This window comes from Thunnus albacares, chromosome 17 (assembly GCF_914725855.1).
Source record: "Thunnus albacares chromosome 17, fThuAlb1.1, whole genome shotgun sequence".
Classification (NCBI taxonomy): Eukaryota; Metazoa; Chordata; class Actinopteri; order Scombriformes; family Scombridae; genus Thunnus; species Thunnus albacares.
The window spans coordinates 28,619,732-28,644,298 of NC_058122.1; the positions used below are offsets into that span (position 1 = coordinate 28,619,732).

General features: G+C 38.2%; 2 protein-coding genes across 2 annotated transcripts in view; both read right to left on the reverse strand.

Moving 5' to 3' along the window:
- Positions 1–9,831, reverse strand: part of LOC122966177 (NACHT, LRR and PYD domains-containing protein 12-like) — a 27,059-nt gene extending 17,228 nt beyond the window's left edge. Inside the window, exon 1 of the mRNA XM_044330181.1 lies at positions 9,827–9,831. The gene's annotated coding sequence lies outside the window, so the exon portion shown is untranslated. The remainder of the gene's footprint in view (positions 1–9,826) is intronic.
- Positions 1,173–24,479, reverse strand: LOC122966176 (major vault protein). The gene is made up of 17 exons (XM_044330178.1): positions 24,028–24,479; positions 20,606–20,781; positions 18,358–18,553; positions 17,694–17,817; positions 16,029–16,160; positions 15,194–15,288; positions 13,507–13,743; positions 12,506–12,631; positions 10,245–10,463; positions 9,542–9,777; positions 9,259–9,456; positions 7,197–7,341; positions 6,870–7,081; positions 5,808–5,924; positions 4,443–4,569; positions 3,432–3,620; positions 1,173–2,905 (listed from the first exon to the last, which is right to left on the reverse strand). Exons 2-17 carry the CDS (start codon positions 20,764–20,766, stop codon positions 2,744–2,746), a joined length of 2,676 nt encoding a protein of 891 aa, XP_044186113.1. The 5' UTR covers positions 20,767–20,781; positions 24,028–24,479; the 3' UTR covers positions 1,173–2,743.
- Positions 24,480–24,567: the final 88 nt, after the last annotated feature.

The window sequence follows — 24,567 nt, forward strand, 5'->3', positions numbered from 1 at the left end:
GACGAGAAACTGCAATGCACAGTGGGTGATCTAGAGTGCTGAGTGACCATCATTGATGACTCGCTCCCTCATCCCTTGAAGGGTCGATCTCATGAAGATAGCTGGATTTTTCAGAGAAGTGGAACGACTCTTATCATAGCAGCGTGGATTCCCCGGAGGGCAAGTGCTGAGGGGAAGTCAACAAAGGCATGCTGAACAACATATGGAATGCAGCTATAGAGATTTCTGTCCATGAATCTATGTCATCTTAACCTTTTCTTACTTTTAAATTTAAAGTTATTCCCTGTGTCTATAAAAGCAGTATTCCTGTAACTTCTGGGGAATTATCTATTGTTTCTGATCTGGAATCTGTATGTTGTTCAGGAGTGGAGTTACATCACCTTTGTCAGCATCTCCTCCTGATCCTGCCAACTCTCTGGTTAGTCAGATTTGTTGTTCTGGTACCAGTTTAAAGTAACACACAAAACAAGTAGTACATCTGGGAGCAGAGTTGTACTGTATACTGTATATCTACTCAAGCAGAAGCTTTAAAAACAATGTAAAAGGTTAAAGTGTCTTGCTCAAGGTCACTTCAATAAAAAGAAAAAAGTTGAAAAAAGCCTTAAATTTCTACAAATTTTAATACATTTTTGAGTTGGATCATTTAATGTAATGACTTAAATTTTGCCTTTGAGTTTTCTAGCTTTGAATTTTCACCTCTGCTAATTCACTGCCAACTTCAAAGTAACTAAAATCTATATATTATACCACAATTTTCCAGTTCATTAGTAGTGTTGTTCCACCAGACAACAGTTTTTAAACTTGCAACTTATTTTCCACATGCAGAACAACTTAACAAACAAGATAGTCCAAATTCCTTTTTCTTTTCAGCAACTTTCTGACACTGTACAAACACATTCCTCCACTCTTGTGTCTTGACGTTAGCATCAAGAGATTCTTCAGGCTTTGTTGTAAATAAAATAATGGAAACTGCATTAAAGTGCCAAGTCTCAGCTTTGAGTAGGTTTACATCAATATAGAAAGAACTGTGTGGGAGATACAGTATAGCCCCTTTAACACAAATAGTGTCAGCCATCAAAAATACATATATCCAGCAAACCTTGAATAAGATAAATAAGTAAATGTATTTATGGTACAAAAAGTGAGCACAATCAGGGTTCAGAGACAGTCAGGATGTTCAAAGACAAAGACGTGGTCAGCGGCACTTTAATGAACTTCACACTTTCACACTTTACAGTTTTCTGTATGTAGAAACTGTATGATAGCACTTTGGAGGCAGACAGGCAGTCACACTCTCCTTTTTTTATTTTATTCCAACTGCACAGAAACAGAAATATTGCATATGTAAACATCAGCAGAACAGTTTGTTTCTATTTCTAGTGGACATCGTGCAAAAAGCAGAAACAGAATTCTTTGGCTGTCAGGTTACAAGACTAAACAAACTGTCGACTTGTTTGTAGGCACATTTTCATCATTTGCAGCACAGATTGTTTCAGTTTTTCACAAAAAGAGATAAAACACATCTTCATTGCTGGTCGTCTGTCCAAAAGTAAATCTCAGAATCTCATTTCCTCTAAAGAGATAAAGTGCAGGTTAAACTCGCAAACATCTGGACGTCAGTGAAAACAAGATCTACAGATGATTAAACTGAAAACTGAAGAGATTAAGGTGCTTTTTGTCAGTTTAGTTGATTGAGTTTGTCAGTGGATCAAGAGTCAGAGTTTAAATCTGTAAAGTATCACAGAGCTTCCACGTGTAGGTCATCACAGTAATGAAGACAGGAAGGAGGTAAAAGACTTAAGAGCTCTTTGAATAAGGGTCATTAAGATGTTGAGTTTGTGAAATGATCATTTTAAAACATGCAACTGTTTCTTCAGTGTCACACAAAACCTGGGAACTTTGAGCACTTTGAGAGTTGAACACAGTTTTCTGCTGCTACTACACATATTCACAAAAAGACAGACTTTGCACACAAATATTACTCATAATTTTTATATTTAACTACAATGCAAATGTGTTCTACACATTCACACACTTACACTTCTCTCTCTTAGAGTTTCTTCATAGATTTTTATACAACTTTAGACTTTGAAATTATTTCAGAAACTCAAAATCTTATCAACCCTTCTTTCTCATATTGACCATAATTGTAAGTTAGTGTCAATACTGTGATTAATCAAGTTTTATATCCGTCATACAGGAGAAATGACTGTTGTGGTGTTGGAGGAAATTGCCCAATAATGACGATGATGTACATTTAATGCAGGGCTGCAACTAACGATTATTTTCATCATTGATTAATCGATTAGTACAGTTATAGTAGTTAGTATGAAATGTTGAAAAAAGTTGATAACCCAAAATCGTTGATTTCCCAAAGCCCAAGATAACGTCCTCAAATGTCTTGTTTTGTCCACAACTCAAAAATATTCACTTTACTATCATAGAAGACCAAAGAAATCAGAAAATATTCACATTTGAGAAACTGGAATCAGAACTTTAGTACTTTTCCTTAAAAAAAATTGTGAATTGTAAAAAGCAGCTTTAATTTTGTGTCTTCAGCTGTTTGTTTTTTGAAGTAGAGAAGTAAATTCTTGGGTTTATGCCATTCTCAGCATGAAAACAGTAATTTTAAAGATTTGATCCAAAAAAGTGGTGATAAGTGATCTTGAACTGATCATCTGTTGAGGTTTACTTTTGGACATTTTTTCCCTTCTGTTCCTCTTCCTACTCTTACTCCCCTTTCTCATTGGCCCTGGCCCTGGCCCTGGCCCTGGCCCTGGCCCTGGCCCTGGCCCTGGCCCGGCAGTGCCCCCAGCAGGCCGTTGGCTGTTGTGAACAGGTTGATGGGTGATGATCCATCTGTGATGAGGGTGGACTTCAGCCCCAGAGCCTGCAGCATTTTAACCTGGAGGAGGAGAGACATCAATTAGACTGAAGAGTGATTACATAAACAATTTTGAGGTATTTGTACTTTACTTGAGTATTTCCACTCCACTACATTTGCAATAATCAAAGATATGTATGGAGAAATGGAGTATTTTTATATTTGAGAAGCTGAAACCAGAAATTTTTTGTATTTTTGCTTGATAAATGAGTTAAACTATTACTCTTATTATCAAAATGGTTACTAATTAGTTTTTAGCTCCATTTCAGGGAACTTTTCACAACTTTGTCATTTTAAAAACTACTGAAAAATACATCAAATAGATGGATGTAACAGTCACTAGTGACGGGATCAAGCAAAATTTAAAAAATTGTATATATATTCGTGAACACTACTGTCCTGCCTCAGATTTTGTAATTTAAGTTTAAATGAATATGTGTGAAACTAAAACTTCACCACCAGGTAAGAGCAGAGACCAAGAACTTAAATCCGAATCCTGTCTGTTAGTTATTTTTGTGTTTTTTTCTCCTTAGCAACAGTACAGTACCTGCAGCTCAGGCCCAGCTCTGGCCATCTCCTTCAGTGTGTCGCTGCCCAAACTCTCCACCAGCTGACTGAAGCGTTGACTCTCGATCTGAGCCAGACGCTCCTGCTTCTCCACCTCCAGACGGTCCATCTCCTTCTTGTAGCCCAGTTCCTGCTCACGAGCCTTCGACAGCCGCTGAAGCTCTGCCTCCTGCACACACACACACACACACACACACACACACACACACACACACACACACACACATATTTGTTTACAATATTAGTTTTTGTGAAATTAGTTCAGAAATAGTGAGTGTGGTAAAATAATACACTTTACCTGTGAAAAAAGTTTGTTCATATGTAGAAAAGAAATGTAGTTGCATGAAAAACGTCAACAGTGAGGTCATATGTCAGCACTCGAAGATCCTCTCTGTGCTTCACACATTTACCGTAGACCTCCGTTGTTGGCCAAAAACTATTAAAAACACGTCAGTGAGCCACATCGCTGCACTGGGTGACATGATCCTTCATCATGAAGAGTTTGGTCATGTTAGTTTATTTAGAAACGGCTCCAAAGACAGCATCATGTTTTCAGTCTCCGGAGAGTAGTTCTATGTAGGGAGACTGAGCATGTGCAGGAACACTGTTCTGTTTACAGATTCACTAGCTTGTTGTGCTTCATATCACAACCTCTGGACTTTGTACTACATTACACATTTCTCAAAGAACTTCAGTACATAGTCTTAACTTTGTTCATAATGAGGGAACCCAGTCACTCAGTGCAAAAAATAAATCTGTCGGATCTCTTCTACACATTCACAAACTTGAGTTTTTTTAATCACAGGATTACAAAGCATGATTTACAACTAAAAATTAGGAAATAGACCATAATTTAATTCTTGACTGTGTAACCCAACCTCAGTATCTGTGGTCTATAGAAATACTTGACACATGGATACTGTTATTTAAACTGTTTTGGCTCATTTCCACAGAGGTAACTGATGAACAGAAACAGGAAGTCAGGACGTACCGCCTCGATCCTCTGAGCCTCAGCTTTCAGTTTGGCCTCGTTGACCGCCGCTTCGCCCTGAATTCGAGCCGCCTCTGCCCGTGACTGAGCCTCAGCCTTCGCAGCTCCTGTGCTCTCCACTGCAGCACTAAAACACACAGGCAGATTTAACATGGCTGATTAACCTCCTATGACGCCACTTTACATGGTCAGTGGTGGAAGAAGTATTCAGATCCTTTACTTTAGTAAAAATACTAATACAGCAATGTAAAAAAACTCCATTACAAGTAAAAGTCCTGCATGACAACTCCTACTACATTAAAAGTACATAAGTATTATTAGCTTGATGTAGTTAAAGTATTGCAGTAAAAGTACATAAGTATTATGAGCTTGATGTAGTTAAAGTATTGCAGTAAAAGTACATAAGTATTATGAGCTTGATGTAGTTAAAGTATTGCAGTAAAAGTAGTGGTTTGGTCCCTCTGACTGATATATTATTATATATGACATCATTAGATTATTAATAGTGAAGCATCAGTGTTAGAGCAGCATGTTACTGTTGTAGCTGCTGGAAGTGGAGCTAGTTTACACTACTTTATATACAGTTAGCTAGTTTAGTCCAGTGGTTCCCAACCTAGGGGTCGGGCCCCTCCAAAGGGTCAGCAGATAAATCTGAGGGGTGGTGAGATGATTAATGGGAGAGGAAAGAAGAAAAAACAAAGTTCTGATACACAAATCTGTTTTCAGTTTTTGGACTTTTTCTCTAATCTTTGATTTTTGCTGAAATATTGGATCATTTGAACATTTATTGAAATGAAAGCATGTGAGAAGTTTAGAGGGAAAAATCACTATTTGGTGGAGCTGTTAACAACTCATAGACATGTGAAATGTGACCCCGACTACACACTGCTTTTTGTAAGACGTCAAAAGCCAAAAAGGTTGGAAACCACTGGTTTCATCTTTAACAATGTGTTGTATTTTAAAAGCTTGTTATATTATCCATTGTGTCAAATCTTCATCTGAAAAGTAACTAAAGCTGTCAAATAAATGTAGTGGAGTAGAAAGTACAATATTTCCCTCTGAAATGTAGTGGAGTGGAAGTATAAAGTAGCATCACATGGAAATACTCAAGTAAAGTAAAAGTACCTCAAAATTGTACTGAAGTACAGTACTGAGTAAATGTAAATGTACTTAGTTACTTTCCACCACTGTTCATAGTAGTACTCTAAAGCTGAAATGATTGGATGATTTATCGTTCAAGCAAATCTTAAACACAAAAATGACAAAAATTCCCTGATAGCAGCTTCTCAAATGTTATAGTTACTGTAACACATCCTACTGGTGCTTCTCCGGTAAAACCAGTAAACCTGGTGAGCCTGTGTTCACCTGAGGGCCTCCAGTTCTAGCAGCTCCTTCCTGGCTCTCTCAGCCTCGGCCTGGTCGGTGATTCTCTGCCTCTCCAGCTTCCCCCGAGCCTCCTGCTCCAGACGCTCCGCCTCGTGCCTGCAAACACAAAGAAGAACCTCATTACAATATCTTTAGAAACACACTACACGTTTGCTTGCTCAAGTAACCATTTGTTCAGGAACAACTGTGTTTGAATAGGGTCATTAAAGTCAGAATTTGAACAGTTGAAATATTCTTTATTCATATTATTTAACTTCAGAAATGCACTTACCAACACCTGTAAAACTCACTAATTAACATCTATCTGTTATACAACATGTTTAATAAAAATGATTCTGACTCCTGTATCCTCCATGTGTGATAACTGTTTAATACGATTTTACCTCATGCCTCTTGAAATTCTCAAAAAATGTTTAAATGCTTTAAAAGCCATGCCTGTTTATGGTAGATTTTATAGTTCCCGGCAGACAGACAAGATACTACATGATAAACAATTTAAAATCATAAAGAAACAAGCTGACAATACTAGCCAAGCAGGGAGAGACTGCTATCCACCTTCCAGTAACTCAAAGTGTGTCTGGGTTACATGTTGTTTACTGAAAAAGTGTAAAAATAGAAATTCAAAAAAGGAGACATTGTGGTTGTGGCAAGAGTTAGCATTGGAGGTTGGACTAACAACTGCTGGGCGCAGTGACTGCACGCAGCATCTCAGAAGTTGGCTGCTAGGTCCCATTAGCCAGTTGGCTGGGCTAAACATGTCCTGAACCCATCTCTGTAAAGGACATTAAGATCAATTTTCTCATCAACTCTAAAGAAGATGGCTAACAAGAGGTTTTCCCAAAATGTTTAATTGTGCCTTCGAGGGCTTGCAGATACCATCAATGGGAACTATGACAGCCAGGTTCTTTATGGGAGTAAAAAAAAAAATTGATTCTTTCTGTTTTTATATTGATGGTTATCTGATGACCCTTCGCTGCCTGCAGAAATCACAGACATTAACAGTACAGTAAGCCCAGGTGTATGTAATTGTGTGTTTCAGACCGTGCGGCGGCCTCTTGGGAGTTGGTGGTGATCTCAATGGCCAGCTGGACGCTCTTCTGCAGGGCGTCTCGTGTCCTCTGATCGACGGGCTCCACAGACTGGATGTCCACACTGCTGATCATCAGGTTGTTCTGGTTGAAGCGCAGGCTGGGACGAACCGCCAGCTTCTCATCGAAGCCAAACACAGCCGAGCAGATGATGCGGTTGGAGTTCTGCGGACAAAAAAAACATTATGAGCATAAAAATACAGTCACTTTTCACTTCAGTCTAATGGTTAAAACAAGATAGATGGAGTCCTTGATGAATAACAAATAGTGAAATATGAACCTTGTGGAAATCATCAAACTGCACAGAGGCGACGGCTCCTCTGACCCGGGAGGCGATGGCTTTACAGGCGTCTCCCACAAAGTCAGGAACTGAAAACAGAGCTGCTGCCACAGCAGGGTCTGCTGGAGACTTCACATCAAAGTGCCTGACAGGAGATAAAGAGGGATCATGTTCAACATTCACATATCGCAAACTACTGTAAATGTAAAGGAGCTGACAGAGCAGACTGTCAGCTCAGTGAGGCTCTCTGCTTTTTGGCAAATACTCTACTCATCAGATGTGACTTAAGGTGTCCTGTGGGGTTTTTCTTGTAAACAAACAGATTTATGTCTACATTCAGTGTTTCTCACCAAAACGTGTTGAAACGTTGCAAAACTGTGCATTGTTTACATCTGTGTTTATTTTACACATTTTACACACATTTTTGTAAAAAATACAGCATAAAATCTTTCATAAACTGCAGCAGCACACATGTGGTCTAGATGATGAAATGTCTCTATGGTTCTGTGTATATTTGACAAACAAAAAGACCTCTGAAGAACCGTATTTCTGAACACAACACTGCTATACGGACTCAGAATACGGAATATGCTGTAGCACGATATTGCACTTAGGCTACCCTTGGCTCTGCAGCCTCATTAAATTTCTGATGAATTCACTGCGTCGCAGAGAGGCATATTGGGTTTGTATCCTCAGTGCAGTTGAACCCTTCAGCATCAATGAAGAGCCGAATTTGCCATGCTTCTTCTTATTTATATGTTTGCTGAGGTCATGTGCCTTTTGTGTTTGATTCTAAGTCAAAGATATGTGTATTCTTGTTATTCTGCCTTGATTTTAATTTTTGGGTGTGGCACCTGGATATTAGCTCTGGAAATCACCGCCCCTATATCTATTATCAAATAGGGTTGAATACTTGTTCCACCTTCTGCCCAATGACAAATGAACACCTGTCCTTGGTTGACTATACCATAACGTTGGTCTGTTTAATATTAAAGACTGCAAATCATTCAGTGTGTTCAAGTCTTTTTTCATCTAAAACAGGGACTCACTTGTAAAAGGATTGTTCCATAGCGCTTCTAGCACCATAGAGGTCATTAACTTTTAACACAGACCACTTTTTTTCAGTTGTTTTTGTAAATTAAAGCTATTTCTGCAGCAAAAGTGAAATAACTTTCAGTATCTCTGTTGATATCAAGTTATGGGACTGTGGAAGATTTGAAACACCTAATTAAGACAAATTAAACAAAGAAATAAAGTCAAATAAATACACATGAGTATACAGTACCAGTTTGGACACACCTTCTTTCCATTCACTTCAATGAAAAAGTGGGTCCAAACTTTTGACTGTTACTGTATGTGCTTAATGTTTATGTACTGTATGCATTTACTGTAGCATAATTAAATGAAAAACATTTTTAAAAAGGAGTATTTAGATTCTTGTCTTCGATAACTAAAGTTGATTTTTTTTCATTTTGGCATGAACAATGTGTTTCCATCTCTAAAAAGAAAAGTCAGACAGACAGTAATTATTGCAGCAACAACTACGTTGCTTGCTTGTTATTCAAATAATATAACAATAAGAAACTATTGATGAATTAATCTTAAGTCTCTGCACTGCAGTGATAACACCCCAACCTCTCCGGTTTTTATTAATATCATCTTTTCAGTCTGTACTGTATGATCATAGAGAACAAAGAATTACATTTCAAAGGACCTTGAACCCGATAATCAAATAATACTGATACTCTTGTTATTAGTATGAAATTATTATTGAAGTAAACTAAACATTTTTAATCCAGTTTAATATATGTTGAATTCAACATATTTATTCCAATAATTTCCAAGTTTCTGTGATGTATATATATAACTGTTATTTGACTTTTTTAAGCATCTGAGGGAGAACAGACAAAGAAAAGTCTCTGCCGTGTGTCTAGTTTTACAGAGTGAGCTTGGACTGAGAAGAGGAAGAAGAGGTTCAGATGACAGGATGATGAGAATCAGACAGATTAAAAGGACATTTTTCACCACGTCAGCTGGTGGACCTCAGTTTGTGTTTGGTTACCAGTTGTAGGAGAGCTGCAGCTGCAGTCGAGCGTGATCGGCCGTCTCAATGGTGATGATGTCAGTGAAGAAGTCGGGCCCCAGCAGGAGGCAGACGGCCTTGATGACGTTGGCCCTCTTGGGTTTGTCCCCAGACAGCGACAGCACAGTGAACTGCTCGTCGGGCCCCAACATCACCATCTCTGGTCCAAACACCACCCTGAAGACAAGACCACAACACCGCCACATTAGCTCGTTGTTTTACCTCCACCTGCCTCCATCAGGACAGGAAACCCGAGTCCTACCTGGCTTTCTTCTCTCTGTAGTCATACACCTGGACAGCAGCATTGTGGGGGACCCTATAGCACACCACCTTGGTCTTGTCCCTCGGCCTGTTCTCACTGGTTGTGGTACGGTCCGAGCGGTCAGCCAGCGGGTCTCGAGGAGAAGCCAGCAACACCTCGACGTTAGCAGGAAGCTCCTTCTGCCACAGCTCCTCATCCTGAGTCAGCATGTAGGTGTGACCGATCACTGCACGCACCTGAGAGGCAGGAAGTGACACAACATTTATTTATTTTGAATCACAACACCTTGTGTTTGGTGTGTGATCAATTTCAGACAACAAAAAGAAAATTTGATTTATGGTAAAAATTGTGTAGCTAATAACTACAACTTAAATGTTGATTTTACTTTCAAGATAACAAAACACATTTCTTTTCAAAGTAATTCATCATCATTAATACAAGCTCTGATCTAGAACATAGGAGATAGCAGTTGGTTGGTGAGTGTTTTTGAAACTTTATTTTTTTTTAATTTTATGTTATTCAAAGGTTGCAGTCAAGTTGATTCATCTCAGTTACTATTATTCTTGAGAAACTGATATTTGTTACTAGAATAAGCAGAGCTGTTGTTATTGGTGGTGGTTTGCAGTCTAAAACCAGTGGTATGGTCCTTTAAAGAGATTTTAATGACACTGTTTAAAAGGAAGGTGAGGCGTATCTCTTGTACCTTTCCGGTTTTGATGTCCCGCACGTAGATTCCCTCGTTCTCATCAAGTGGGATGGCCTGACGTCTCAGCATCACCTCCACCGTCGCAGGGGGGACATACTCGATGGGCCCCCGCAGCATCCAGCGGTCTCCGGGGCGACGGAGGACGCCGTTCCTCCGCGATCGCTTGGCCCTCTCCTGCAGTTCCTCCTCCTCCTCTGCCTCCTCTTCTTCCTCACGCTGGCATAGAGAACGAGGGAGAGAGAGGAGGAGGATGGAGAGAAGGGTTAATGAGGTGATGCATTGGAGTGGTGGGGGAGGAGAGGAAGAGGGGATGGGAGAGAGGCACTGAGAGCAAAATAAACACAGGAAATGTAAAAGGAAATTGTAAAAGGAGGATGAGGAGAACATAAAGGGTTGTGTGATAATGAACGATCATGGCATCAGGGGAGGACGGGGAGAGTGAGGAGTTGTTCAGAGGAAAAAAGGGAGAGAAGAAGAAGAGAGTCGCGGTAGAATGGGTCAGCCAGTTAGGAAGGGAAGATGGTGCAGTGAAGGACAGATACACATCTGACTAGCATATTGATAAAGACTTGATAAGAAGTAGGTTAAACACTGAACTCTCACTAAACTCCACTTCCTTTCACAGGAAAAATAACTTCAAGTTTTATAAAAGCAAAGACGTCTCCAAACCTCTTTAATGCTGCCGGCTGAATCTCAAACTGAAGTCCAACCTTGAAATACTATTTTACAAATGAAACTTTGTCTAGTTAATGCACAAACTGCTGTCTATACTAGAGCTGCAAATATTAGTCAATTAATTGATTAGGTGATCAACAGAAAATTAATTGTTTTGTGTCATTTTTAAGAAAAAATGTCAACATTCTCTGGTTCCAGCTTCTTAAATGCAGATATTTTCTGGTTTATTTAGTACTCTATGACAGTAAACTGCATATCTTTGGGTTGTGGACTGTTGGTCGGGACAAAAAAACTTTTTAGGTTGCACAAAAGTTACTGTATGTTTACATGGACACCTGAACACACCAATCAGTGCTGCTGGGTGTGGTCTGACATGCAAAAGACTTTAAACTTTCAACCAGAGTGAGAGCAGAGACACACCTTTGACTTTTCACTTCATACCAAGCGTCAAAGATCTGTAGGAAGTTGCAGGTTGTCATTGATCCCGACACACCTGAGTATAAATATGAAGTTTGCTTTTGCAATCACTTTTCTGAGATAAACCGATTGCACAAGATCCACAGAGAGCAAGTACAGGACGTCTGAGTCAGTACAAAGTTATGTCAGCACCTCCCTTCATTCCTTTACATTCCCAACAACTCCCTCACAGAGGGAAGAGGAACATTTCAGACTCAGAGAGACAGCAGATCAGAGTGTCAGAAAACAGAAACAAAATACATTTGAGCTGCAATGATTAGTCGACTGACAGATAATTTTTTCAATCAAAAATGTCAAATATTTACTGGTTCATAGAATCAGACCTAATTTTTGATACTATTTAAAATCTGCATTTTTAACAATAACCACTCAATGTCTTTACATCCAGTAATTATCTCTTTATATAGTAGTTTTCATTGTTAGCAGCAGGGTCCACCATTCCTTCACTGCATTCAGATTGCCAATTTAAACACGAGGGATTGACAGGAAATTATGCAGTGTATAATCCAGTGTTACGGTTTGTAATCAGCCTCACTGTTATACTGTTCACTCTCCTGTAGTTGTATCAAAGCTGTGTTAGCTTCCTGCTAATGCTAACCCAACATGGTTTTAGCCTCCTTACACTGGCTCCCAGTATATTATATCGTATCGCTTACTTTTAAGGCCTCTCCTTCCTGTTATATCTCTGACCTCAGCGGACCATAAGAGAGCTCTGATTTTATTATTTTTATTTTATTTGAATTGACTTTTTAATTTCACTTTTTTCTTTCTACTCGTGTTAAACACAAAAGATGAAACTTTGATGGAGCTGACGGTTCTGAGTAATGTCACTAATTACTTTTACTGTTGAGTAATTAGTAACATGATTACTTTTCAAAAGCACTAATGTATAAGTGACTGCATTTTCCAACTAACTTGCCTGACACTGCTGATGTCTTTATTAAAACAACCCAAGCTGTTAGACACACCAGCTGCTCTTCTGTTGTTGCAGGAGTAAACCACACCTGCTGTTACCACGGCAACCACAGGTGTTGCCAGATCAGACAGACCTGATATCTTAAGGAGTAAAACTTGAATGTTTAGATTCTCTCTCTCTCTCTCCTCACCTCCTCAGTGTCGTTGAACGCCTCCACAGCTCTCAGCACCAGACCTTCCTCCTCCGACAGCACGTACACGTCCTGGATGCCGCGTTCAAGATGCTCACCTGGCTGCAGGAAAAATGAACGCTCACCCTGACAGAGAGAAAGAAGACATCAGCAAAAAAAAAATTAGTTATTAAGTAGTTATTAGTAGAGCCTCAATGATCAGAAGAAAATTACTCAGCAATAATTTTTTTTGTTTCATTTTGAATAATAGTTTTAGTCATTTTTTTAAGCAAATATGCTAAAATTTGCTGGATTTAGCTTCTCAAATGTTATAATTTTAATCCTTTTCTTTGTCATATATTATAATAAACTGAATAACTTTGGGTTGGATTTGGATTGTTTAGACATTTAAAGATGAAACTTTTGACTCAGATAATTATAACAGGTATTTTCACTATTTTCGGACGTTTTAAGGACAAAACAATTGATCGAGAAAATAATCTGCTAGCTTTAAAACTAGCTTTAAATTCCACTACGAAACACTATCTGACCTTAAAACTAGTAAAAAAGACAGATTTAAACCTGTTAAGCTTCATATAAGCAGTAAATGGTCGGAAATTGAAGTTAAAGATGCTCAAAAAAATAGGTTTAATCTATCTTAGTTATCTTTACTTTCAGTGTTTCTCACCAAAACTCTTTGTGTGTTTCCTCCAGTTCCAAAGAATCTATTGAAGGTATTTTTTTTACTTATTTTTATTTTATTTATTTGTTTACATCCATGTTTACCTTCCAGTCTTTTTCACTGCATATAAAAAACTGCTGAGAAAACTGAGATCAGAAACTCATAATGCTAGAGAAACTTTTAGCACTTAAAATCTTGATTTAAGATATAAGATATAGAAAGTAGTCCATCTTAAAATAAGGCAAAATCTTGTCTTTTAATTAAGCAATTTGGGCATTATTCATTCACAAAAACATTTGTTCATTCAGTTAAATTCAGACCCAGCGGTCGATCTCCTCACCTTCACCACCCTCTTCTGGCCCAGCTGAGGTTTCCCATCAGGTCCGACCGGGTCAAGGATCACACAGTACTGTCGGCTGCTCAGAGTGGTTACATCCACCACGCCCACCACCTCCTCGGCCACAGAGGGGATATGAGCCTCCCGGTCCGCCATGGTGACGAGCCACTCCTCCCCTGTACGCCGGTCCCGCCCGGTGGCGTCTTTAAACGGCCGCAGAGCACGAACGTGGAGCGCTTTCTGATGGCACACAGAGAGTTTCACTAAAAGAATTCTGTAAGACTGTAAGAAGGATGTTCTCTTTTGTTTTTGTGGCTCTGAATCAAAGAAGGAACCCACAATCTGACCAGTCTGTGTTACACAAGTCAATTAATCGATTACCAAATTTATTTGGACATATATATTTAAAAAGACAGTAAGAACTTTAAAAAAAAAAAAAGTTTGAAAATTGTGCAGGAGAGGTTGGAAACCAAAATGGCTTATGAAAATAGCTCTCCTACATAACTGGAAGTGGCTGTTGGCACAGATTCCTCTGTATCAATAGTCTGTTTATTGTTGGTATGGAATTAATACACATGCACATTGGTATTGATTGTGCAAGATCACATGATCATCATGAATTCAAATTGTTTCAAGATGGAGGAACTTTTTTGCTTGCAGGTGATGCACAAATCCTTCCTGTGGTTTGGGTTAAAATGGTTAGATTTAGGCACAAAAACCACTTGACAGTCAAAATGTCCAGTTAGTGGTCTACAAGAGGTCCGGTGTTTTTGTCGAAGTCTGTTCCCACCTCAAATAATGTCCCCCTCCAGTTGAAATTGTGTTTATGTACCAAAGAACAAACTACTATCAGCACAGAAAACCAGTCCAGACCAACAGCCTGTGGACTACTGGCATGGAATCCTGTTTTGTGTCAATAGTCAGTAAATTATTGCACCATATTGCCCATACAAAGACCTTTTTAATTAAAAAATTTATGTACACAGTATACTGAACTAGACTTTTATTCTATACTGAATAATTCAGCAGTACAGCAAATTAAAATTTCTGTGAACTGGAGATGAAAGACTTGCACTTGAGTGGCAGGACATTAAAATTCATTAAAGCAAAATTGAGCTGAACTACTGCTGAAAAGTTAGTTTCATTTGATCATTGGTTATGATGTTAAACATGGTGAATCAACTTAAATAAAGAACCAAACTCAAAATGAAGTGAAGTCCACAGCTGTTTCTTCTTTTCAGCAGTAAAATTGGTTTTAAGTCTGATTCTCCACACGCTTACACCTCTTGATCATTTTAGAGTTAGCTGAACTGAATCAGAACTGATCCTTGTTTTAATGTGACCAAGCAGGCTTAAAACAAAGTTTATTCTTTACAGTTGTATGAAAAACCAACCAAACACAACCAAAAATAACATATTTAAACCTTCATTTTGAGAGATCTCACTGAATTTGACAGATGCTTTGATTCACCACTTGGACTATTTAAAAGATACACATTTGGTGTGATTGTGCTGTTGTAATGTGCATACTAAGCCTTTATAGACCAGAAAAACTTGCTTTTTGACTTGCAAGTCACGTCTCAAAGACTTTAGACTTGACTTGATCCAAAAGATTTAAAAACAGCTGAGAATAATAATAAAATCCCACCACACAGACAGAGAGGCAGTGAAGAATGAAGGAGTCAGTCACCTTGTCAGTCAGGATGAACGCATTAACAATGTCGATGACCTCCTCATGGGCACCTGGAAGGTACGCTCCCACCTTACTGACCAGCCACTCCTCACCTGCACATACACACAGTTGGTGTCACTGTCAGCTTTGAAAGTTAAAACCAGTTTTTATGGCAGTGTGATTTTACTTAAAATGAAAATCTGTAATTTAACAGATGATTAAAAACAGTATTTTTAGCAGTAAAAGTAATGTTACCATTACAAAATTAATGTTAGCATTAAAAAGAGTAATGTTGACATTTAAAATTTTACGTTGGCATTAAAGAAGTTATGTTAGCAATAAAAAAGTAATGTTAGCATTAAAAAGAATAATGTTGGCATTTAAAATTTTACGTTGGCATTAAAGAAGTTATGTTAGCAATTAAAAAGAGTAATGTTTGCATTGAAAAAGTTACGTGAGCATTAAAAAAAAAGTACCATTGGAATTTAAAGTTATGTTAGCATAAAAAAGTTATGTTAACATAGGTCTGTAGCCCACTCCTTATCTCTGCTCCAGGCTACATTAGCCACTGCTAGAATAACAGACGGTTGAGTGAATCATGTTGCCTTGTGGGTAACATAGGCGCCAAATTTTGACAAGGAAGAAGAATGTTTGGAATAAAAAAAGAGAATATCTCTAGTTTTGCTGCATTGATTTTCATCTTTTTTTCAGAAACTGTCCATCAGGAGTCTGATGAGACTCGTTTAAATAACAAACGCGAGCAGAAGCCATTAATGCAAATGTGCAGAGCCTGCAAGCTTCAGTATGTCAGGTCCTTCCTGTGTGTGTGTGTGTGTGTGTGTGTGTGTGAGACCTGTGACTCGGCGGACGCCTCCTCGGTCCACTCCTTCCTTGCGAGCTCTCAGTCGGATGGCCTGGTTCTCTCTGATCACCGTGGCTTTGGTGGTCTCCAGAACCGCCACCTCCTTCCTCGGGATGTAAGTTCCTGCCACAACATCAAAAAATATTACTAGTCTGAAATATATCAGAATAAATTGTATCAAACACATAGATGATCCTGAATACCTGCACTGAAATACTGAAAAGACACTTTTGCCCCATCAGATTAATTCGGACCATGAATGGACACTAAGATAAGAATGTTGTATATGTCACTATTATGTGTTTCTGTGTAACACATATTTGATATCGTGTTCTGTAGTTTAGGATCGTGTTTGGTATGTGATTTGTAGCAGTGATTTGTGTAAATTTACATAACACCAGGAAGTATTTAATTATATGCGGTATTATTGTGTGTCATATATCCAACGTGGGATGAACTATTTCAATAATATGACATGAAAATTAAAAATAAATCTTTAATACATTTAGAAATTTGCAAAAATGAGAGAAACTTACAACAAAAGTGGGGAAAAAATGAAATTTATACCAAATTATAAACCTGACTCCTTTAAGTAAGTGAAAAGCACAAGAAATAATTTAACTAGAGTGCTAACAATGCAAATATATCTGGAAAATAATCCTTTTTATCAAATTTTGTCTTTTGTGAACAATCACACTATAAGACACTATAAAAAATGTCAGAAAAACAAGCTGCAATTTCTAAAATACAGAGCTATTTATCTGCCAAACATATTTGGGCCAAGGCTAAGTATGTAGGAAAAATATTAATATTTATTGTGATATTTAATATTTAAGTCAGAGCAACAGTCTGTAAACAATTTCTCACCTGCTTAAAATAAATAACACACGAACATGTTGTTTTACCTAAAAGTAGAGAGTTTTCTATGAGAATCAAGACGTGAACTGAATACTTAGATTATGTTAAACGCAGTGTTGTTGGTAACGAGTACTCAGATTACTTTTTTGTTGTAACCAGTAACGTAATGTGTTAGTTTTGCAATTCAAGTAAATAGTTATCTAGTTAGGTTTTCAAATAAGCAATCAGTTACTGTTAAAATATTACTGTATTTCCCTGTTTCTTTTGTCGCCACAAAAAACAATAAAAGAGGATCCCTGACGCATTGGCACTCTTTCTTTTCTCATTATGCACCTTTTCCTGCTTCTTGGCAGGTAGCTGCATGCTAGTGGAAGGTATCCAACCTTACCAGTACCCCACCAGCACCCTATTAATTTTATGTTAACTTGTAATCAAACATTATCATTAATAAAGAGCTGTAAAGGGGTGCCTGCTATTGCTGTTATTAGCCTGCAGAGTTACAGATACATTCAAAGGTAGGCGTACATTAGGCTGCGCGCCTTCTGGACAATATAACCAACATGTGCAACGAATCACAAAGGGGTTCTCATTTATGGATTATGAGTTATTTTTCTCAATAGGTAACGCTGTAACGTAACAAGTTACTTTTTAACGGCAGTAATGTTGTAATGTAACAAGTTACTCACTTACTTAAAAGTAATGTTACCCCAACACTGGTGACACATTTGTAATATTTATATTAGAGCACAGATTTGACAGATGAATATCTAGAGTATCTAGAGTCTGATAATAACGTACCCGGCCCTTCGAACAGCCACTCGTCTCCAGCCACTCTCTTCTCTCCTCCCTCCTCCTCAAAGTCCAGCAGCGCCTGCAGACGCAGCGCCGTGTCCGGATACACGATCTGCAGTGGTGTCACATCCTGATGGACACATACACATACACAAACGTGTCAGACATGACCACCATAATGGACATTCAGGGAAGATTCCAACATTAAACTGTAAAGATTGTGTGTTTCAGTTTGTTAATCAGACAGGAGGGTAGACCATGTGGGGAATTTGGGACAATTAATAAAAATAAATTTAAAGTGACAGGTCCCACTTTTTCCTGTCTTTAAAACATGAATTGATTTTTCTGCTAAATAAGGATACCAATTAACATAAAGACTCTCTACAATTAACAACTTTAATTCTTTACCCATGATAAAACCATGCTCTAGGTTTTTTTCCTTTTCTAAATATCTGCCTTTTTCTACGTTTAAATTTAGCATTAGCATTGTTCTCAGGGTGAAACCTGTGAAACACTGAACACACACACAGACTTATGAATAAATACATAATAAAACACATAAAAACCAGACTGAATTTCATTAGTTGTGCAGGTATTTTCTCATAAACCAAAGTATTGACCAGACGATGGCGCTAGATGAAAAAGAGGATCACCAGAGTTTCTCACAGACCTGCTGGATCTGCTCTCCAGGGTACAGTGGGAACGGATCCTGGGTCAGACGGATCTCCAGGTCGGCATGGCGGAGTTTGGCCTGACCGGATTGGTCAAAGAGGACCTGGCCGTTATCATCGCGGGCCACAGGGTTGGCGACCACGCAGTAGTGACGCGGTGGCACCATGATCATACGCTCCGGAGAGAAGAGCACTCTGGGAAAGAAACAAGTGAAACAGGATGAGGCAAGCACCCAGGAGCAGGACCGGGTTCTGAAGCCAGTTTGACGTAGTGGCCAAACCGTAACCATCACGTGATGCACACTGGCCCAAAAAAGAATTCTGCCCATAGATTTACATTGTGAAAGAGACATTTGTAAATCAGAGGATAACATTTTTTGAGCATCATAACCCCTTCAAAATTATGTGTTTTACTATCAGAATTTGATCCATTCAGTCCAGAAACATTTGGAAAGTCTAGAAGAGCTGTATGATTGAATTATTTTAATCCCATTCAAGTTAGCAGCTGGCTCGGCTGCGGAAGTATCTGGCCCGCGTGCTCAATGGGCTACACGATCCTAGAAGATCCGGAATATTTACCCAGAGGTCGAACTTTTTTGGCTTCATGGGCCGCTGAGCAACTTTCACAGGAATGAACGGAGCCCCACCTCCAATGTTAGTCCAGTTCTCTTTATACATCCATGGCATGAGGTCAAAATGATCACTCTGAAAGCCACCAAACTTGTTTAATTGTGTTGTTTGGCTAACTTATTGAATTTTTCAATTGAAAGAATCTGCCAATCATAATTTTTTTCATCACATTTGATCATTTATCAAATGATTAATAGATAGATAAATGGATAGATCCCATATTTATGAAAGGGCTTAGCATGTTTGTTGTTAGCGCAATTTGTTAGCATGTTAACTGTACTGTTTGTTAACATACCAACATGGTAACACCTTTTGTTAGCATGCTAACAGTAACTTGCCAGGCTTACAATGTTACAACAGCTTAAAGTTAGTGATACCATGATAACTGTAAGGAGAAACTAACTCCTGTCACGCTTCCCTCAAGTAAAACTTGATTTTCTTTTCTTATCAGTATCAACTTGGAATTTTATAAATATTGCCCTCTGGAGGCATGTTCGATCTTGTCATTAAAACAGGTTAGACCTTTTTTTAAAAATCATAAAATAACTATTTATTATTCAATCAATTAATTAATTTTAATTAATCAATTGATTATTTTTATCTATTTAATTAATTAATTAAGTTTCTGTTCAAAGGACCAGCGTATAGGTTTTAGTGGCATCTAGCAGTGAGATTGCAGATTGCAACCAACTGAATACCCCTCCCCTTCCAAGCAGGTAGGAGAACCTACAGCGGCCATGAAACTCACAAAAAACATGAAGGGCCTTCTCTACAAACCAGTGTTTGGTTTGTCCATTCTGGGCTACTGTAGAAACATGGCGGTGCAACATGGCGGGGCATAGAAAGAATCAGTGAACACAGGAAGTGTGTGGGCAATAAAGTCAATCAGTATCTCCACAGTAGTACTGTCCTGCTAAGATAAAGGCTTTTCAACACAAAAGTGTGTGTGTGTGTGTGTGTGTGTGTGTGTGTGTGTAGTCAGGGAGATAACAGAGTGTCCCTGCTCACAATGATAACACACTGATCCAATACAAAAACAGAGGGATGACAGAGTTTCCTTTAGACAAATGCAGGTGATCAGCAGGATTAAAGCTTAATCTGCACATTTTCTTTGCATGTGTCAATGATGAAATGCCATCAGTTTGTATGTCAGTGGTATTATACATGTTCCAGGACAGTGTTTATGACACACTAGCAGCATTTCTTTTTGTATTCTTTGTTCAGGGACCACAAATGAAAAACAGCCTCTTCACTAACTTTGGAGCATTTACAGTAATGTTTATTAATGTGCACTGTGTCTGTTAAATAAGTTCTGTAAGGCTGTAGTAAGCAGTGTTTTGAGCTAAATGATAAGCACGCTGACTCACTGTCACACTTTCATGGTTTTCAGGGACACTTGAACAGAACAGAGCTGTTATTGTTATTAGTAACACTACTATGACCAGTCAAAATGTCTGCTGTGAAAAACATCTACTTTCAAACGAGTGCTGTTAGCCACAAGTTAACCTGAGAGTAGCTGTACTCGTCAACAACAAATGATGTTAAGAAGCAGTATCTGGTTAATTGAACCTCATCTGAATCTCAGGTTGATTCTTTCTGTTCTTTCTGCCCTCTGACCTTTCATTGTCCTGGCGGATGTAGGTGAGCGGTCCGATCTCCACGCGGGCGATATTGGTGTTCTGGTCCAGCACATGGATGTAGTGGTGAGGCGGGATCCGGATGATGGACGCGTCCACCAGCCCCTCAGTATCCCTGTGGGTTCCTCCCTTCTTAGACATGATCTAAACAAAATACTGCAGGGAGAGGAGAGAGTCTGTCAGTGACGTTACAAACCAGACTGTATCGTCAATTTATCTGTTTTAAAGATATTACAGAATTTTATATGGGACTTTTTTTGCGAAAATGCTTTTTAAAGTTGATGTGAAGCTTCTATTCAGCTTCAGCAGTCTGAGTTAGTCATATCAAGTGGATATCTGACACATTTACAGTCTTTTTAGCATCAAATTCCCTCTTTGTGTTTCCTCGGACAGTGTTTCCCTGTTGAGCTGCAGGTGGAAGTATAGTAACAAAAAGAGGAACTTTGGCACTAAAAAGACTGTAACGTTGAAAGATATCTACTTGATTTGACTCATTTGGACGCTGAAGCTTCATATTAGCTTCAGATAAACTTTGAAATACATTTTTGCACAGAAGGAGGACTGTGGATTTTGTCCTCCATCACTTCCATTGTAAGGTCATTATGAAGGGATCTTCTAATGGTCAGTATGAACAGGAGGAATGATTACAGCAAGAAAAACAGGTTTCAATGTTCACTTGGGCTCCTGACTGTTGTTTTAGGACACACTTGAAAAATTGTGAACCCATCCCAGTATGAACAGCAACTTCATTGTGAACTCAACATGCATGTGACATTGGAGGATGATGAATTACTTTTCTGGAGATAAAAAGCTCATTTTAGTGAATGCACGTCTGTAGAGACAAACAGCAGGTGCTGCGCCTCAGGTATGCACACAGACACACCTGCTACACAAAGTGCAAAGTCTGTACAATGATGAGTTTAACTCTCAAGCCCTCACACATACTGCACATTCAACAGAGCTTTAACAGGTGCTTCTGTCTTCTGATGAATTATCCTGCCGATAATATTTGCACTCACATAACTGAACGTCAACAATGTGTCCATTTGAAACATACAATGAACACTGAGGAGAGAGTGGTGAAGGCCGAAATGTTAGAGAAAGGTTGCCGGTTTGAGCTGCAACAATTAATCAATGAGTTGATCAACAGAAAGTAAATCAGCAACAAAAATACCAAACTTTTGATGTTTCCAGCTCCTTAAAAGTGAGAATTTGCTGCTTTTCTTTGTCCTAGATCACAGCAAATATTATATTTTGGGGGTTTGGACTGTTGGTCAAACAAAACAAGACATCTGAAGAAGTCACCATGGGTTCTAAGATATTGTGATGCATTTTCTGAGGTTTTACAAACCAAACAATTAATCAATAATGAAGGTTAGTTGCAGCCCTATCAATCCCTGGGCTGGGAAGATAACACGTGTTACAACTAATGAGGTGCTATAACTGAAACTATCAGTTATTTTCTTTTTACAATCAATTAATTAAGGGTCTTTTTTTGTACATCAAACAGTCCAAAAAACAAAAATATTCAGTTTGTATGATGTAAAAACAGAGAAAAGCAGCAAATCTTCATTTTGAAAGGAAGGAAAACAGCATGTTTAGAGTTTTTCTTTGACCATTTTCTGCCGGTAGACTAATCAATTAATTGAATCATCCTTTTATCCCTATATTTAAACACTTTTTTTTTTTGAAAAGAACTAAATAAAGTATTGCTGTCAGTCAGTGCAACATCCCTGAATACAACCTGCGAGGAGAAAGAAACAATCTACTAACTGCAAACATGAACTGAAATTGCACAACTGTTCCAAATCATCTGTTTTCCAGTTTTAGACCATATTTTAATCCTTTTGTCAGAAATAAATTTTCATTAACGAACTGCATTGTATCATTAAAACATCACTGTTGAATCATGATACTGCACTATTATTTGTTTTCTGTTTGTTATTTTGCCTCAATGAGTAAGAAATTAATGAGATGTTCCAGCAAGAACAGAAGTAATCTGCTGATTATTTAATCGATTAGTTGTTTGTCTATAAAATGGTGACAGACAATGGTGAAAAATGTTGATCACTGTTTCCCAAAACCAACAATGACATCCTCAAATGTCCACGACTCGAAAGATATTCAGTTTACTGTCATAGAGACTAAATAAACCAGAAAATATTCACATTTAAGAAACTGGAATCAGAGAATTTGGACTAATCAAAATAATTGGCAATTAATTTAATTGTGAACAATTAATCAATTAATCGACTTATTACTTCAGCTCTTATTATCAGTATAAGTATAAGTAGTATAATAAGTAATAGTATGTAATAAAAGTAAAGATGTTAATTCAGTTTTCTTATGAGAGTCAGGAGTGAAGGAAATAAGGGTTAAAAGAAATTAATAATAATAATAATAATAATAATTATTATTATTATTATTATTATTATTATTATTATTATTATTATTATTATCATTGTTATTATTGTTATTTTTCCTAAAAGTCACATGACTTTAATTATTATTTATAGCTGCTTATGTTGTTAAATTCCTGTGTGATGGTTCTGGAAAGGTTAAATTATTCATCACTTGTGATCCTGAGTCATATTTCCCACTCATGAGAGAGATTAATGGATAAAAACACAAAACAGAGAAGGAAAATGTGGCAGAGACATGAAGTAGGAAATGCAAAGATAAGAAGGGAGGCTCCTCTTTATGCTTCTTCTCTGTAGAAACTGTAATGTTATTGGGGACAAAGTACATCAGCTCTGGCTGGACGGGTTTTCACTGCAGGCCTGACGGTGAAATTCATCTGCTCTAACTTCCCATTTTCAATATATACATTTTAGTCAAGTCATACACATAGGCCTAAAGGGTGGCATCCGCTTTCCCGATGTAAATATTTTGTTTACACCAGGAAGTAACTTTCTGGTGATGCACCTCGACGCCCTGATGAATTGCGCACAGAATAAAGAGAGCGTACCAAACTCCCATTTCAAAAACTCTAAATTTAATGTCAACTTCCTTGTTAGGCAGTACACACATGATCAGTTTAATTAAGAATTTTAGGTATTGATATAATGTTCTTTTGAATACGGCTTGCATTCATACATACAGAGTAGCCCATGTTTCAAATTAGGGTTAATTATAACTTTAAAAATGTCTCTTCTCCACTGTCCACTGATGTTAACGTCATATCAATGGAAGAAGGCTGGACACAGTTGTTAAAGAGACATTTTAATAAGTACAGAGCTTCTCTGTGTGTCAGACGCACGCCGATTTGAAGAAATGCTCCTATTCATTCAGAAAACATCTTCAGATGGTTTATATCATGCGTGAATCTTCAGAGATAAGTAAGTAACTTTTAAACTTCGAGGTTTTGGAGCGGAGTTCTGTGAGGAAGCTCCCGGATCTTACCTCAGCAGCGGTGTGCGGAGAGGAAGGCAGCTCGGACGGATCCTGGCTGGTTACACTGGTGGATGTTCAAGTTGTGTAAAAGCCAGGACCACTGTACATTCAGCTGCAGTGCTTTTGTGGGGGCGTCACTGCTCTGTTGTGATCCCGGAAAAGGGATCATTGGTCACGTGGTTTACAGGTTGCAGAGCTGCGTCAGAGTCACTATGGATCCATAAGTGACAAAAAAAAAAAAAAAAAAAAAGCCCACAGGTGTGACAGAAGGCGTGTTATTCCTCGTTTTTTTAGGGGTTTTTTGTTGTTGTTGTTGTAGTTTTACGTAAAATGCGTCAGTGATGACGTAAAAACAACGTTTTTGACGCGATGAACCATAAACACTGGTTTCACATCTCAAGTCTTAATTGCTTCCATGTTTCCCTCACTGGCGTCCTTTCTTCAGATTTCGATGTTTACAAGCAGTGGTGGAAAGTAACTAAGTACATTTACTCAAGTACTGTACTGAAGTACAATTTTGAGGTACTTTACTTATAATTTAACTTTAGA